Source organism: Emiliania huxleyi, assembly GCF_000372725.1.
Source record: "Emiliania huxleyi CCMP1516 chromosome Unknown EMIHUscaffold_13, whole genome shotgun sequence".
NCBI lineage: Eukaryota > Haptophyta > Isochrysidales > Noelaerhabdaceae > Emiliania > Emiliania huxleyi.
This window is the reverse complement of record NW_005201287.1, coordinates 598,418-613,025: the sequence shown is the minus strand read 5'-3', so window position 1 is coordinate 613,025 and position 14,608 is coordinate 598,418. Positions and strand designations below refer to the sequence as shown.

Sequence of the window (14,608 nt, the reverse complement as noted above, 5' to 3'; positions counted from 1 at the left end):
GGGAGGGAGGGAGGGGAGACCAGGGGGGGTTAGAAGAGGGAGGAGGCGGGAGGAGGAGAGGCGGGCCGCGGCTCACAGCGTGTTTGAGAGCAGCGCGGGCCAGAAGCCCCTCCGGAGCAGCAGCGGCAAGAGGAGGTACTGGAGGACGTGGAGCAGCAGCGAGAGGACGAAGAGGCCGTTGCAGTGTACGTCGAATGCGTACAGCCACTCCACGCGCTCGTCGCCGCCGCCGCTGCCGCCGCTCCGCCCGCCGCGGCCGCCCGACGGGAGGAGCAGGTAGGTGTTGGCGACGGTCCACGCGAGGGTGGAGAGCGCGGCGCCAAGGACCACAAAGTCGACGAGCAGCACGTACAGCGCGAGCGACAGGACGGAGAGCGGCGAGCCGCGTCCAAAGCCGATGCACCACGCCGCGGTCGACACGAGGAGCAGATAGGCGATGAGGACGACAAAGGCGGGGTCGTCGCGCGCCCACTGGTGCTTGGTACCGCGGTGGTACGTCGCCGACCTGTACACGCGCCGCGGGTCCGAGCAGAGGCACAGCATCTGCCAGAGAGCCTGGTCAAAGTCCATGTGCCGCAGCCGCGTCATCCGCCGCAGGTAGAGCGCCGCCACGCGTGCCGCGCTGCCGTCGTGCCCCTTGAAGCGCTCGTCGTCCTCGAGCGGGCCGGGCAGCATCAGCGTGGGAGTGGCTCGTGGCCAGGCGGTGGTGGGCCTTGCTGATCGCGCAGCGAGGCTCCAGGCTAGCTAAACCGGGCCGCGCCAGCGCCGCTCAAGAAAAAAGAAAAGGCTACCCAATACGGGTAACTAGAGGAAAAAAGAAACTCGCGAGTTTTCTTTTTTGACTTCCGCCGCTTTTCTCTGTGTCGGGGTGTGAGATACGAGCCCCCCCCCCCCCCCCTTCTGAAACATGCGTGTAGAGCGCATGAGCGCATACAGAACAACTTAAAGGCCCACTCCACGCCCCCTTTCGCCTTTGAGCAAGTGTCGACACTTGGCCGCCGCTGCCTCCTGAGCACCCCCACGCCGGTTGTGGCTGCTCTCCGCCCACCAGCCGGCCACAGGCCGCCACCCTCGCCGGCCGGCGTCGAGAGAACGGCCAGACTCGACCGACCGGGTGTCGCGCCGCTGCCTGCTTCTCGCGCCGCTGTAGCAGCGCCAGCGGCTCGGCCGCGCATCCTTCACACACGCTGCCACAACCAAGCTGAGCGAGCCCAGTGTCGAGGTCTGGTGCGAGCTGCATGCGAGGGGCGGCTTTGGCCACAGCAGGTCCACCAGACGGACCTCAAAGCTTGCCGTCGGCGTGCTGTCGTGGCGAGAGCGCGAGACCGCTGCAGAGGAGCCGAGTGCAGTGGCGAGCCAGAGGCTACCAGGGTCACCAAGTGGTAGCCCTTGCCCATTCTGATCAGGGCTGTGCTTTGGTGGGGTTGTGTTTGAGCATGTGTGAAGTGGGAGTGCGTGCCGGCGGCGTGTCTGTGGGTGAAACGGGCGTGAGTGAGGCCGTAAGAGCCGTGGTATGAGCCAGAGTGGGCTTCATCACCCAAAATAAGGACGGTTTGGGACAGCTCAGACTTGGTACTGATGAGCCTGGGCCAGGAGGGCGACAGAGAAGGCGAGGTGAGCTGAGCTGGGAAGCCGCTTCATCGGCACCTGGACGTGTCGCGATGAACTGCCGAAAAGTACTATTTGCGGCTATTGCTCAAAACTTCGGGAGACAAGGCCTACATATTATGACTGAATCCTTGCGCCTGGTGCATGAGGGCTGCGGGTCGGGACATTTCACGGTCGGTGGCGCCGGTGTTGGCCTCCGGAAAGCCCTCGCAATCGCCTCGGATGGGGTCCACCGGAGACAATCTCGAGCCCTCTCCGTGGCATCACGAGCCGGTGTGAGCTTGCAGACCCAAGGTAAGTGCGGTCTGGGACGGCTTAGGCTTGATACTGATGGGCCTGGGCCAGGAGGGCGACAGAGAAGGCGAGATGGTGAGCTGAGACGCTGGAGAGTCCGCGTGTGACCTTGTCGAGATGCAAGTGGCACGAAGCGCTATTTGATGCTCCCAACGCGCCACGGGGGCATCGCTGACGCGATCGTGCGCCTGACGCCTATTGCGGCGGTACAGCGGCGAGGGCGTCTATATCGGCACAGCCGCGTACGTCTCTGAGTGCGTGATGGAGCGACTGGACAAGAACAACTGGAGGTGCAAGATGTACTGGCCCCCGCACTACCCTTGCGGCGCGACGGTTCGGCGCCGCGCGTGCGCCCCCTCGAGCCAGGAGTCGTGTTTGCTCATCACCTTCCGAGCGGCGTTGCCCGCCACGGCGTGCAATGTCGCCTTGGAGGAGTCGACCTGCCGCCTGTTTGTGAGTCAGGCTGGGATGGAGCCAGAGGCATGCAGTGCGTGGTGCCACAGCAGCGACTTGCTACTGACTCCGTCGGAGCTGCCACCGAACTCTGAGCTGCCGCCGGGCGCTGAGCTGCCACCAAGCATGGTCCTGCCAAACTCCACCAACGTGGGAGCCGATGCGGAGGCGCGAGCGGCGGCTGGGAGGGCAGGTCTAGCTGACGATAGATCTAATACCGCTCTCGACGGCGTCATCGCCATCACGGTTGCCCTCAAGCAGCCGTCCGCGACGGCGATCTCTGCCATCGAGGCCACAGCAGCGGGGGTGCTGTCGACGACCGAGGCCGCCTCGGCCTTCCTCGCCGCGCGCATTGTCGTCGCCACCAACCCAGGGGTGGCAGGGTCGCAACCCGAGAGACCCACGCCGCCGCTAGCTGTCAATGTCGGCGCTGCCATGGGGGGCGTTGCGGCATTTGGGCTGTTGGTACTGCTCGCGCGTTGGCGCTTTGGGCGCCTCTTCAATCGGGCTGTCGCGACTCGACTGACGCTGCGCGTCCACGCCCCACGTCCAAAGCACGAAGACGTGCGACTAGCAGTCGAGCCGAGCCGAGCCGAGCCCGAGAGGCCGAGTTGCCGTTGATGACACGTTGACAGGGAGCAGGCCCGCAATACTTCCCTCCCACCCACAGCCACACTTGAGCTTGCGCTCACTTCGCCTCACGCTTTGACCACCCTTGTCCTCTCCGTCCACGCTGCAGTTGAGTAGCTGAGTGCTGAGACGTGAGAGACATGAGGCTGGAATGAGCTATGAATGTCGAGAGCATGATCGAGAGAGCATGCAGCGCGAGACTGAGAGAGCGAGACCGAGAGAGCCAGAGCACCCCCTGCCCGCGTACCGCTTTCATCGTTTTTCGCTATTTAGTTTTTCGCTATTTAGGTATTTTCGCGTCATTTTCAATCTCTAGGGGTGAGAGTCTCTCTCTACACTCTGTGTCTCTGTCGATCCTGTCTCGTGTCCCCCACGTCTCTCCGGGGTCCTGCTAGCTCGCTGGACGCTGCCTATCTGATGAGTAACATGATGAGAGAATGTGACGAGACGAGAGACCGCATGAAAAACGAGTTCGAGTATCGCAGTACGCTCTACGCAGATTCGGAACGACATCGCAATCGCATCAACCAACCGCATCATCCCATAGAGCCGTAATTAACGCTGATACCCCTGAGAGAGCACCGTCTCGCTCCCCTCCCCATGCCCACAACGACCCACGCACACAGCAGAACCATGGAGTAATGACATGCAACATCTTCAGGACATGGTATAATATCTAGATAGTCTGATAGGGGTGCTACGTGGCACTTGCGGTGCCCCGCCTCCTCGTCCTGGAGGGATGAGCGAAAGGCCGTGCAAGGGCCGATCTAGCTCGCGCCACCCGCTTCGGCGTCCTTCTCGCCGCCGCCGCCGAGCGCAAGGAGGGTCGCCTCGGGGAGCTGGAGGCAGAGGCAGGCGAGGACGATGGCGGCGCCGCCGAGCAGCTCGTTTGGCGCGATCGCGTCGTGCAGCAGCAGCGCGGCGAAGCCCGCCGCCCAGAGCGGCTCGGTGGCGAAGATGACGCCCGCCTCTGTCGACGGGACCTTCTTGAGCGCGATCGTCTCGCCCCACAGCACGCCGGCGCCCGTGACGAGCCCCATCCAAAGCAGCGCCGAGAGGAGCAGCGGCTGCGCGCCGCTCGCCGCCTGCACCTGCTGCAGCCACTGCTCCGCCCCCCCGGCCAAGCCGCCGTCGGCCGCGTGCCACGCCGCCGTCGCGACCAGCATCGCGACCAGCTGCCACGCGGTGAGCGGCAGCGCGAGGTCCGCGTCGTCGAGCCGCTCCATGTGCATCTCCATGCGCGCAAACATGGCGCCGAACCCGACGGCCGTGCCGAAGCACCACGCGTCCCCGGCGTTGAAGGCGCTGAGCCCGCCCGCCGACGCCTCGCCCACGCCCGGCACGAGCCCCTCGAGCACCGCCGTGCCGGCCAGGGCGATGGCGACCGCGAGGTAGGCCTGCAGCTCGACGCGCCGGCCCGCCAGCCCGTTGATGAGCGGCGTGATCACCATGAAGAGCGCGCAGATGAAGGCGCCCTTGGCCGGTGCCGTCTGGGCGAGGCCGATGGCCTGCGTGACGTAGCCGAGCGCGCACCAGGCGCCAATCTCCAGCCCTGGCAGCATCGTCTTGTCTGCACGCAAGTCCCACTCGAGTGCGGACAGGCGCTGAGCGAGCAGCGGGAGGAAGGGCAGAGTCGCGCAGGTGAAGCGCAGGAAGGTGGCCTGAGACGGAGAGATGGACTCCTCGACGATGTGGATGAGCGGGAAGTTGGTTCCACAGCTTCCGGCCATCGCAAGCAGCGCGAGGCGGGGAGCCGCCCACTCCCAGCCCTTCTCCTCCTCCGGCTCGGTCTGCCGGTTGGCAAGGTGGACCGAACCGCTCAGGACGTGGTCGGCCCGGTCCTCAGTCTTGCGGGTCAGTGTCTGCCGATGTTCAGTCTTGAGCGGCTCGATCGTGCGCTGGGCTAGCATGGTGGGCGCAGCGCGAGGCAGGCCGACTGCAGAGACTGGATGGGGCGATAGCGACAGTGCGAGTGCTGGCGAGGCAGGCACGAGCACGAGAGGACCGACGATCGGGCACAATCGCACAATGAGGGCGAGCGCCATTGGCGGAAGTGCTCGGGAAGCCGCCACAATTCGATGTGTGCACGGGGAGTACGACTTCGACACCCTTCTTTCTTTCTTTTTTGAAAAATTCTTAGTCTAAGCCTAAAGTGACTAAAGAAAGCGGTGGGCTGCACGCAAGCATCCGCAGTCGACCGCACGTAGATGCTCACGCAGTGGGTCGCCGCCGCTCCGCTTAAAGCGGCGCTCGCCCTGCTTGCCGTGTTCGTCGCGGCACGAACAGGCGTCTTCATCCACAGCATCCGCGCGTACCGTGAGAAAACAAAGGCGGATCGCTGCCTGGCGCCGCGGACCTTTCTCAGCCTCCCCGCGGGCTCGGCGCCCGTTCGCCGCCTCGAGTTTTTCAAGATCAACGACGAGGTGATGGGTGGTCGATCCACCAGCTCTGTTACCGCGAAGGGCGGCGACGTCACCTTCTCCGGTGTGATCAACACAAACGGAGGCGGGTTTGCTTCTTTTCGCACGCTCGGCGCGCGGTCAGCAGGCTCCGACGATGAGGCGCCGCTCGGGCTGCCCGCAGAATGCGCCACGGTCGAGGTGGCGGCCACCGGGGACGGCCGGCGTTACAAGGTGACCCTCCACGTCGCCGACAGCTGGGCGATGTCGTTGCCGGTCTGGGGTGCCGACTTTGTGACGCGCGGCGGCAGGCAGACGTTCCGGCTGCCGCTCCGCTCCTTCGTGCCGACGCGCCAGGGCCGCGTTGTGAAGGCGCCGCCGCTCAGCCCTGCGGCGGTAACGGGCGTTGGCTTCTCGCTCTCGCTCTACACCGCAGACGGGAAGCCGAACAAAGAGTTTGGAGACGGGCCGTTTGAGCTGACGGTGCATGGCGTGGAGATCAAGAGATGAGTATGCTGGGATTGCACGGCTTGTCGAGAGAGAAAAGAGGATATCTAAGGCTAGAGAGGGGGTTACATCTCCCTCCCCATCACAGACTCATCCACGTTAACAGTGAAAAAGCCGCGCCCCCACACGCCCCACGACGCGGCGACGCACGAGGGAGAGATACACATATGCATGGGACACGGCGAGCACCGAGCAGAAGCCCGAGGATAATACAACGGATGGCACGCCGCCCGATGAAGCCGCTCTGCAGTGATTCGCGCCACAGAACCATGGTGCTTTAGGAAGCAGAGCGTCATAGCGGCGAACGGGAGGCGGTCCAAGCTAGAGAAGTACGATCAGTGCGACAACGATGAGCGCGTTGGTGAGCACGATCGGCGCAATGTACTGGTTATATCACCGAATCTCCGCGCAGCAGAACTCTGAGGCGCTTCGCGTCCCGCCAAAGTCGGGATGCGAGCGCCTCCAAAACTCGCGCCAGGAGTGCGGCTGCTCACGCTGTCACAGCGGCTCCTTGACTCCACCGTACGCGGTGTAGTCGTGCGACATCTAGAACGCTGTTAAAAAAGCTGCAGCAATGCTGCCAGGCGCCCGCCCCGGCGGTAACCGAGCGGAGCCGGCGATCGTGTCGGTGAATTGTCCTTCTTCTTGGTTCCGCTGTTGTGTTTGTTTTTCTGCGAACATTTACGTATGTTGTTGGCAAATGAGGATTATGTTATTGGCAAAACGGGACAACTCTGCAACAAGAAAAAACTCGCGCGCCTCGCCGCGGAGCTGCCCCCAGCGGCCCACGTCGGTGGCCCTGCGTCAAGGCGCACAGCAGCCTCGTCGCCGCCCTCGACGACCTCACGTCCTCCCTCTGACCCGATGCTGGAGACCTCGGAAGCGGACTGGGCCTGGGTCCCTCTCTACGGCGGCAGCTGGCTCTGCTTCAGCGCGATCATGCTCACTCGGCAGATGTACAAGCTCAGCCCTGGCTTTCGAAAGCGGCTCCGAAACACCCGCTTCTTCGAGGTGAACACGGCCGAGGCGAGCGAGGCCGAGATGGCGTCTGTGATGCTGGACGCCTTTCGATGCTATCCAGCCACCGTCTCCGAGATGGTCGAGGACTCCGCCTCTGCGCACGGCATGGTTTTTCGCGCTCTGATGGTGACGGGAGGCCTCGCCGCCACCGGCACACGGCTCGGGCAGCTGTCAGCGCCTGCGAGCGGCGGCTTCGCCCTGCTCCTCGGCACGGTGCACGCCCTCCGCACCTTTTCGATCTGCAGCGTCGTCGGCTTCTCGTTTGCGCCGTCCGGAGGGCCCGACTACGACGTGTCTCAGCTCCGGGACGAGCTGGCAGCGAGCCCGCGCTCAGCAAAGCTGCAGCGGGGCAGCCGCCACCTGCGCGACACAGTGCCGTGGATCGGCGCGTGGATCGACGACGCGCAGCTGAAGGCGACGCGACTCCCTCACCGCCGCCGCCCTCACCGCCGCCGCCCTCACCGCCGCCGCCCTCACCGCCGCCGCCCTCACCGCCGCCGCCCTCACCGCCGCCGCCCTCACCGCCGCAGCCCTCACCGCCGCCGCCCTCACCGCCGCCGCCCTCACCGCCGCCGCCCTCACCGCCCAAGGCGCTCTCCGACGAGCGGCGCGAGCTACTCACCCGGACTGCCGTCGCCGGGATGATCCACATGGTGCTCGCATTCTTGATGCTGTCGGCGACTCCGCGCAGCCGCGCCAGCCACGACAGCGCCGCCTCCCTCGCCTCCACCTCCCTTCCCGCCACGCCACAGGTGCTCCCCGCACTCGAGTTGATCGTGCTGCTCTGGGACGCGCACTCCTTCGCCCCAGCCATCCGAGCTTGCTCGCCGTGGGCGCGCGCCTGGTCCGCCTCGGCTGCCTCTCGGCTGCCTCTCGGCTACCTCTCGCCTCTCTCTCAGGCGCTCGCGTGGTCCGCCCTGGCCGCTGTCCGGCTGCTGCACATCGGCTGCATCGCCGGCTGCCTCAACTACTTCCTCTTCTTCTTCTACTCCGGCTTCCTCAACCCGAACTTCGCCTCCTCCGCCGCCTTCTACAAGGGCTTCTGGGCCGAGTTCGCCGCCGCTCGCATGTTCGCGCAGCTGATGATTCTCGCCGCCGCCGCCTCGTGGTTCGTGCCGCACTACCAGCAAGACGGCTCGCCGCTCCTCTTCGACGAGCGGCCGCTCGCCGGCCGCGCCGTCGCCGTCGCCGTCGCGGCGGCGCACGGCGCCTCTTTCGGCCGCTTCGCGCTGCGCAGCGCGTGGAAGTCGCTGCGCAACCTCGAGTACTCGGAGGCGGGGCGAGAGCCGTGGCGCGGGCTGGTGCGTCCGCTCGCGACCTCACCCGTCGGGCTCGCCACACCAACCCCCTTAGGCGGAGCTCGCGTCGCTGCTGCTGCAGTGGAGGAGGGCGGAGGGGCTCTTCCAGTCGCTGCTCGACGCGTACCTCCTCTCGCTGCAGGCGGCCGCCGCCCCCTCCCCCTACCTCTCCCTCCCTCTCCTCCCACACGCCGCTTGCCACACACCGTGCAGAGCGCCCCGCCGCCCTCCTCGTGCCTCCCCTCCCCACACCCCATTCCGTCCTCTCCGCAGGCGCTGCAGTCGACTCTCACGGCCGACGGCTCCGGCCCCGAAGGCCTCGCCGCACAGCTCTGCCGCCTCCTGCGCGGCGGCTCGCGCGGCCCGCCGGAAGCCTCACCGCCAGAGCGGCAGCGGGCCGGAGGGCAGCAAGGGAGCCGCCCTGGGGAGGCCGGCCGCAGCGGGGCGGAGGGTGGTTTGACGATGCTGCGGCGGCAGCTGAGCTGGGCGCGCCAGTTCCGCGGGGCGCTCAAGATGCATGATGAGTGAGTGAGCACGCATTCGCGACACGCGCGTGCCTTCCACGTCCACATATGGCTGCGGTCTGTGCTCCCCGTGGGGCTCTTGCGCGGTCTTCTTGCCTGGTGGGGCGTCTCTGATGTGGATCTGCATCCACCGCTTTGTACGATCGAGTTGCGCTGGAGCGTGTCTGCCCAGACATCGAGGGACGAGGCGGGGTGCGGGTGTCTACTCTTCTCGGCCAGACTAGCCAGATGAGCCGGTACGTCAGTATGTGCGCACATGCATGTGCATGACACATATGCTCACGATGCACGATGCACGATGCACGATGTGACACCTATTTGGCTGTTTCGAGCTCAAAAGAACAAACATAATACATATGGGCCACACCGCCGCTCTTGCGCATCGGCCTTCGGGGCCGCACAGCGCACTGGGACCACTGTTATCTTTTTACGAACTATGCACAGAGAGGGGTCTTAACCAGAGCCCCCCCCCCCCCACCCCACCCCCACCCCGCGCTCGCTTTTCCCATTAGCATCTTCCAGCGTCGTAACGTCTTCTGTCGATCAAACCTTGTAACTTGCGTCGTCCGCTTCATTCTGAAGCAGCTTCAGACGCAGCTTGTACGGCAGCCGGCACGCACCCACATCGAGCGAACCGAGAGATGTCCTCCACGCGCGTTACCCTCGCTCTCGCTCTTGCGGCCAGTCGTGGCACCTTTGGCGCATGCCCATTCAGCGGACGGACGGCAGGCAAGGGCGTCGAGTGCCCTGGCAAGGCTGGGCCGAATGGCCGTCGGCTCCAGCAAAACATCGGCCAGATCACGACGGCTTGGCTGGCAGGCAACCCCATTCCCGGCGGTCCCATCCCGGGCGTGTATGAGGAGGGAACCGTCTACCCGTACGACGTGATGCCATGCGCAACCGCGCCAGTCCTTACCACCTCTAGCTTCTCCGAGTCCGAGTACGACCGCATTTCCTCCATCGTTGTCGCTGAGATGAACCGGCGCGCCCATGTCTCCTAGTGTAGCCCCGCACTCGCACACCACACTCCCTTCACATACGACTACGCACTCATAGCTCCTCCCCGTTCGCAGGCTTCCCGCCACCTGCAACGCTCAGATCTGCCCCCGCTCCGACTTTGTCGGCTGCATCGTCCGCTTCGCCGGTCATGACTTTATGGACTTCCGACTTCCCCCCAACGAGGCCTCGTTTGGAGGCTCTGATGGCTGTGTCGCCTTTGCCGACACTGACAACCGCGGCCTTGGCGCATGTCTCGCCGGAGACGACGTGTCGCTCGCCAATGCGTTCTCACAGGTGTGTGCGGTCATCTCGCTGGCCGATTTTGTGGTGCTCGCCGCCGAGGCGCTCATGGCGGAGGTGGCGACCGACCCGGCGCAGACGCGCGAGATGTTCAAGGCCGCCTTCACCTGGGGTCGCACCACCAAGACCAGCTGCCCGGAGAACCTCGCCGGTCTGATGCCCAACCCAGAGGACGGCTGCCCCGGCCTGAGCGATGTCTTCTCCGACCACATCTACAGCCGTCACGCCGCGAGCACGGTGGGAGCGGTCCGATCCTCGAGCTGCGACAACGACTCGTGCGTGAGCGCTCCTATTTCTGGTGAGTATGCCGGCGACGAGACGCCCCCCTTCCAATTTGGTGGCGACGGCAACGGGCGGCGGCTGCAGGGCAAGGGTGGCGGCGGCAAGGGAGGCGGCGGAAAGGGAGGCGGTGGTGACGACGACGATGACGACGGCGGCGGCGGCAAGGGCGGCGGCGGCAAGGGCGGCGGCGGCAAGGGAGGTGGAGGTGACGACGATGATGACGACGACAACGGTGGCGGCGGCGGCGGCGACGGCATCGACCGTCGCTGGTATCTGACCGCGGCCATCTCTGGCGCACACACCCTGGGCCGTGCTCTGCCCGGCAACTCGGGCTACTTTGGATGGTGGTCGGACCACCTGGAGAGCCGCATCTTCAACAATGACTACTTCAAGTCGCTCCTGTTCAAGGGCTGGCGTCCCGACACGGAGCTGTTCGGTAATGCGGAGAAAAATCAGTGGATCCGCTCTGACCGGCTTGGGGACACTGCGGACCTAATTGCCCACACCGAGATGATGCTCGACACCGACCTCTGCCTCGCCTACACGCGGAACGGCAACGACCTCTTCTCGCGCGGTGGCACTTGCTGCGCGTGGGTCCGTGGCGACGTCGCGAGCGTCGACCTCTTTGACACGCCGAATGGCATCGAGGACATGTGCGGCTCGCCTCTCAACGCTGGCCAGGATCGCGGCCGCGGCCAGTGCTGCCAGAACAATGCAAATGGCAGGATCAATCAGGACTGCGACAACGAGAACGGGCCACTGCGAGGCCCCGCCTTTGAGGCGGTCGAAAAGTTTGCCAAGAACGAGCTCTCCTTCTTGTACGCCTTCTCCGAGGCCTGGTTCTGGGCGACCACCAACGGGCACGAGGGCAGCCTCTCATCGCTCCGTGCGCCGACGCCGACGCCGGCCACCTTCGAATGCGCCACCGCGACGACAGAGCCTGCGTGCACCGGCGGAGGCTGCCTCTGGGCACCAGACGCCGACCCACCACAGTGCCTCGCGGGCACGATCATGCCTTGGGGAACGGTGTGGGGCGTTGTGCCTGGCATCTCATCCGGATCTTCGCCGAGGGCCCCGCCTCCTCCCCCCCCCGCCCCGCCGCCTCCGCCGCCCACCACGGTTGTTGACGTCACGGGCGGGAGCTTCACCCCTCCCTTCTATGTCTTCTCTCCGGCCCTCGACCTCCTCCGCCCGGGTACCACGTACACCTTCCGCGCCAACGGGATCAGCGCCATTCACCCGTTTGCCATCGGCTCGGCAGCAGCCAGCCCGCTCCCGGCGAGCTTCGACCCACAGGGCTCCACCGGTGGCATGAGCGGCAGCGGCTCTCAGTTCTCCTTCACCGTCCCGCCCAGCTTCGACGGAGACATCGTCTACTTTTGTGCCGCCCACCCGACGCTCATCAACGCGCCACTCCAAGTGGCAGCCCTGCCGCCACCATCGCCCCTACCCAGCCCCCCACCGCTGGAAGCGCGTGCGTTCGTCGCCTGCGGCCGATCCGGGCAGTGCACCGAGACGCAGGGATTCAGGCCCATTACTGAGCGCCACGAGGTGCGGTGCTGCGCTGCGACGCAGCTGTCAAACGGGTGGCGCCGGGAGCCTGGCTGCGACGTCTTCTCCGAGAGCGACGGGCCTGAGATGGGCGGATGCTACCACGACCAGACTTTTGCCGAGGCCGAGACGATCTGCGCCAGCGCGGGAGCACGCCTCTGCACCGCTGCCGAGCTGCAAAACGACTGCGCACGCGGCACCGGCTGCCAGCACGACTTCGATCTAGTCTGGTCGATGGATCTGCTAGCTGAGTCGCCGCCGCCACCAATGCCGTCGCCGCCAGCCCCGCCGCCGTCGCCATCGCCGCCGCCTCCTCCGTCGCTTCCGCCACCTTCGCCGCTGTCGCCGCCACCGCCGCCGCCCCCGCCGCCATCGCCACCAGTCCCCACGCCGCCACCGGCTCCGCCGCCCAAGGATGGGCTGGGATTCGTCGAGTGCGGCCGACCGAATCGCTGCTCCGAGAGCGCAGGGTGGGTCAGTCTTGCGGAGCTGCACGAGGTGCGCCCCCCGACGAGACGTGCACCGCCCACCTCTCCCACTGCTTCAAACTCTCGCTCTCTCGTCTCCTATAGGTGCGCTGCTGTAGCGCGACGCAGCTCGGCCCCTCGTGGCGCCGCTGGGGCGGCTGCGCCGTCTTCTCCGAGTCAGACGGCCCCGAGATGGGCGGCTGCCACGAAGACGCCACCTTTGTCGAAGCCGAGGCTGTGTGTGCCGCTGCGGGCGCGCGCATGTGCACCCAAGAGGAGATCGCCGACGGCTGCACTCGAGGCGCGCCGAGTGCCCTCCCACGCGCAAGAGAGCTATGTGACTGAGGCGCAAACGCCTCACACTCTAGGCACCGGCTGCGGCCATGACGCCGATCTCATCTGGTCGGGCGACACCCTCTCTGCACCGCCGCCGCTGGCTACTTCGCCCCCCGCTGCACCATCGCCGCCGCCGCCTCCGCCTCCGCCACCCCAGCCGCCCGAGGACACCGGCGTCCTCCACTTCGTCGCGTGCGGCAGGGTCGGGCGTTGCGCTGAGCCGGCCGCTTGGGTCGACAGCTCCGAAGTTCACGAAGTGCGGTGCTGCTCCCCGTCGCAGCTGTCGACAGGGTGGCGCCAGGAGCCTGGATGCAACGTCTTCTCCGAGTCGAACGGCGAGGAGATGGGCGGGTGCCACCATGCCGCATCCTTTGCCGAGGCTGAGGCCGTCTGCGCCAGCGCGGGAGCACGCCTCTGCACCGCGGCCGAGCTGCAAAACGACTGCGCACGCGGCACCGGCTGCGGGCACGACCGGGACCTCGTCTGGTCTATGGACGTGCAACCCTCTCTCTAGCATGAAGCCCCGCCCCCGCTAAGAGGCCGCGACAAGACGAGTACAGCTCGCTCGCGCCTGCGACTACGGCGCAGTCGGCAGCACGGCCAAATCGCCCTGCCTTCGTCTCCCTTCCCTTTGAGCTGTTTGTCCCTCCGTGCAATGTCGAGATGTGTGAGCACGGCCGGCCTCTTGGGTTCGCGGCTCTCTGATGTCGCTCTCGCGCCAGCGTGCGACCCGCGACCGCCCGCCCTGTGTCGAATCTCGGTCCTCTCACACTGTGGATTCCCGATTTTTATTCTATTTATTAAGCATTACGGCAGTGGCGCTATGTCTGCACATTCATACAAATCGCTTACACATCTACTACCCTCCCTTTAACCCCCTCGTACGGAAAGAGACCCCCCAGCTAGCTCACGTCCACTCCGCCGGCCTGAACCACGCCCGGTCGCGCGGCAAATGAGCCTTGTCTCGCTTCTCGATCTTGAAGACCGCGTCGATATCGATCCGGCGCAGCGCCTCATCACCCCACTCCACGCCGCCGTCCGCCGTGTCCGCCGCGCCGGCCGGAGACCGCCCCCTCGCCGCCTCGCGCAGGAAAGTGTCAAGCTGCTCGAGCTTGAGCGAGCCGGGGACCCGCTTGCGCCGGAGCACCTGCGGGGACGCGCCGGCGGGCACGTGTCATTGGAGGAACGGCGTCCTGGGCAGACAGCCGCGCCACGGCTCGTCGCCTCGTCGAGGACCGGCCAGAGGAGCGCCGCCGCGGGCGAGCCGTCCCACCACAGGCTGGCGAGGCGAGGCTGCCCAGCCTCCTCGGCCGCCTACAGCCAACAGCCCCGCGGCACGGCTAGGGCAAGGCGCCGTGCGAGGAGGCGCAGCCCTCACGACGCCGCGGCGACCGAACGCAGCAGGCCCAGCGCGTGCCGCCGCCAGAGCAGCGCGCGCGGGTCGGAGCCGGCCGCCAGCAGGATCGGAGGCGTTCCCTCCGGCGCCATCAAGGCGCGCGGCAGCGCCTCTCTGAGCTGGTCGCCCACGCGGCTCGCCGACAGGCCGGTGTGACTCTGCTCGATCCCAAGCTGCGCCACGGCCAGCCGGCGCAAGGCGGAGACCAGCCTCGCCGCCGCGCCTCGCAGCTCCGCCGGCGGGGCGGTCGGCCGGGCAGTCGGCGGGGCGGTCGGCGGGTTGGGAGGCGGGTTGGGAGGCGGGGTGGCGAGCTCGTCGAGCGCCTCGCCCAGCAGGTAGAGCCAAGTCGCAAAGACGTCCTCTGACAGGACAGAGATCGTGAGGGCGGCGGAGGGATCGCCCGCGTCGGCGCCGCCGCAGCTGTCGCCGATGGCGGCGTCGGCAGTTGCGGTGGCGTGGAAGAATGCGCGCGGCACGTAGAGCACGTCGCCGGGTGTGAGGGTCGCCTGCGCAGAGAGAGAGAGAGGGGCTGGGGGGGCGGGGG

At 66.4% G+C, this 14,608-nt stretch overlaps 3 protein-coding genes across 3 annotated transcripts in view; 1 reads left to right on the top strand and 2 right to left on the bottom strand.

The window, feature by feature from the left end:
* The window catches only part of EMIHUDRAFT_98222 (hypothetical protein), a gene marked incomplete at both ends in the record, with an annotated part of 3,088 nt that extends 2,413 nt beyond the window's left edge, over positions 1-675 (bottom strand). Inside the window, one exon of the mRNA XM_005789190.1 lies at positions 77-675. Coding sequence (XP_005789247.1) covers positions 77-675 — 599 coding nt within the window. The remainder of the gene's footprint in view (positions 1-76) is intronic.
* A 3,077-nt stretch (positions 676-3,752) lies between these two features.
* On the bottom strand, positions 3,753-4,895 carry EMIHUDRAFT_201061 (hypothetical protein; the record flags this gene model as incomplete). The annotated part of the gene is made up of 1 exon (XM_005789189.1): positions 3,753-4,895. One exon carries the CDS (start codon positions 4,893-4,895, stop codon positions 3,753-3,755), a length of 1,143 nt encoding a protein of 380 aa, XP_005789246.1.
* A 297-nt stretch (positions 4,896-5,192) lies between these two features.
* Positions 5,193-5,894, top strand: EMIHUDRAFT_98220 (hypothetical protein; the record flags this gene model as incomplete). The annotated part of the gene is made up of 1 exon (XM_005789188.1): positions 5,193-5,894. One exon carries the CDS (start codon positions 5,193-5,195, stop codon positions 5,892-5,894), a length of 702 nt encoding a protein of 233 aa, XP_005789245.1.
* Between the last annotated feature and the right edge of the window lie 8,714 nt (positions 5,895-14,608).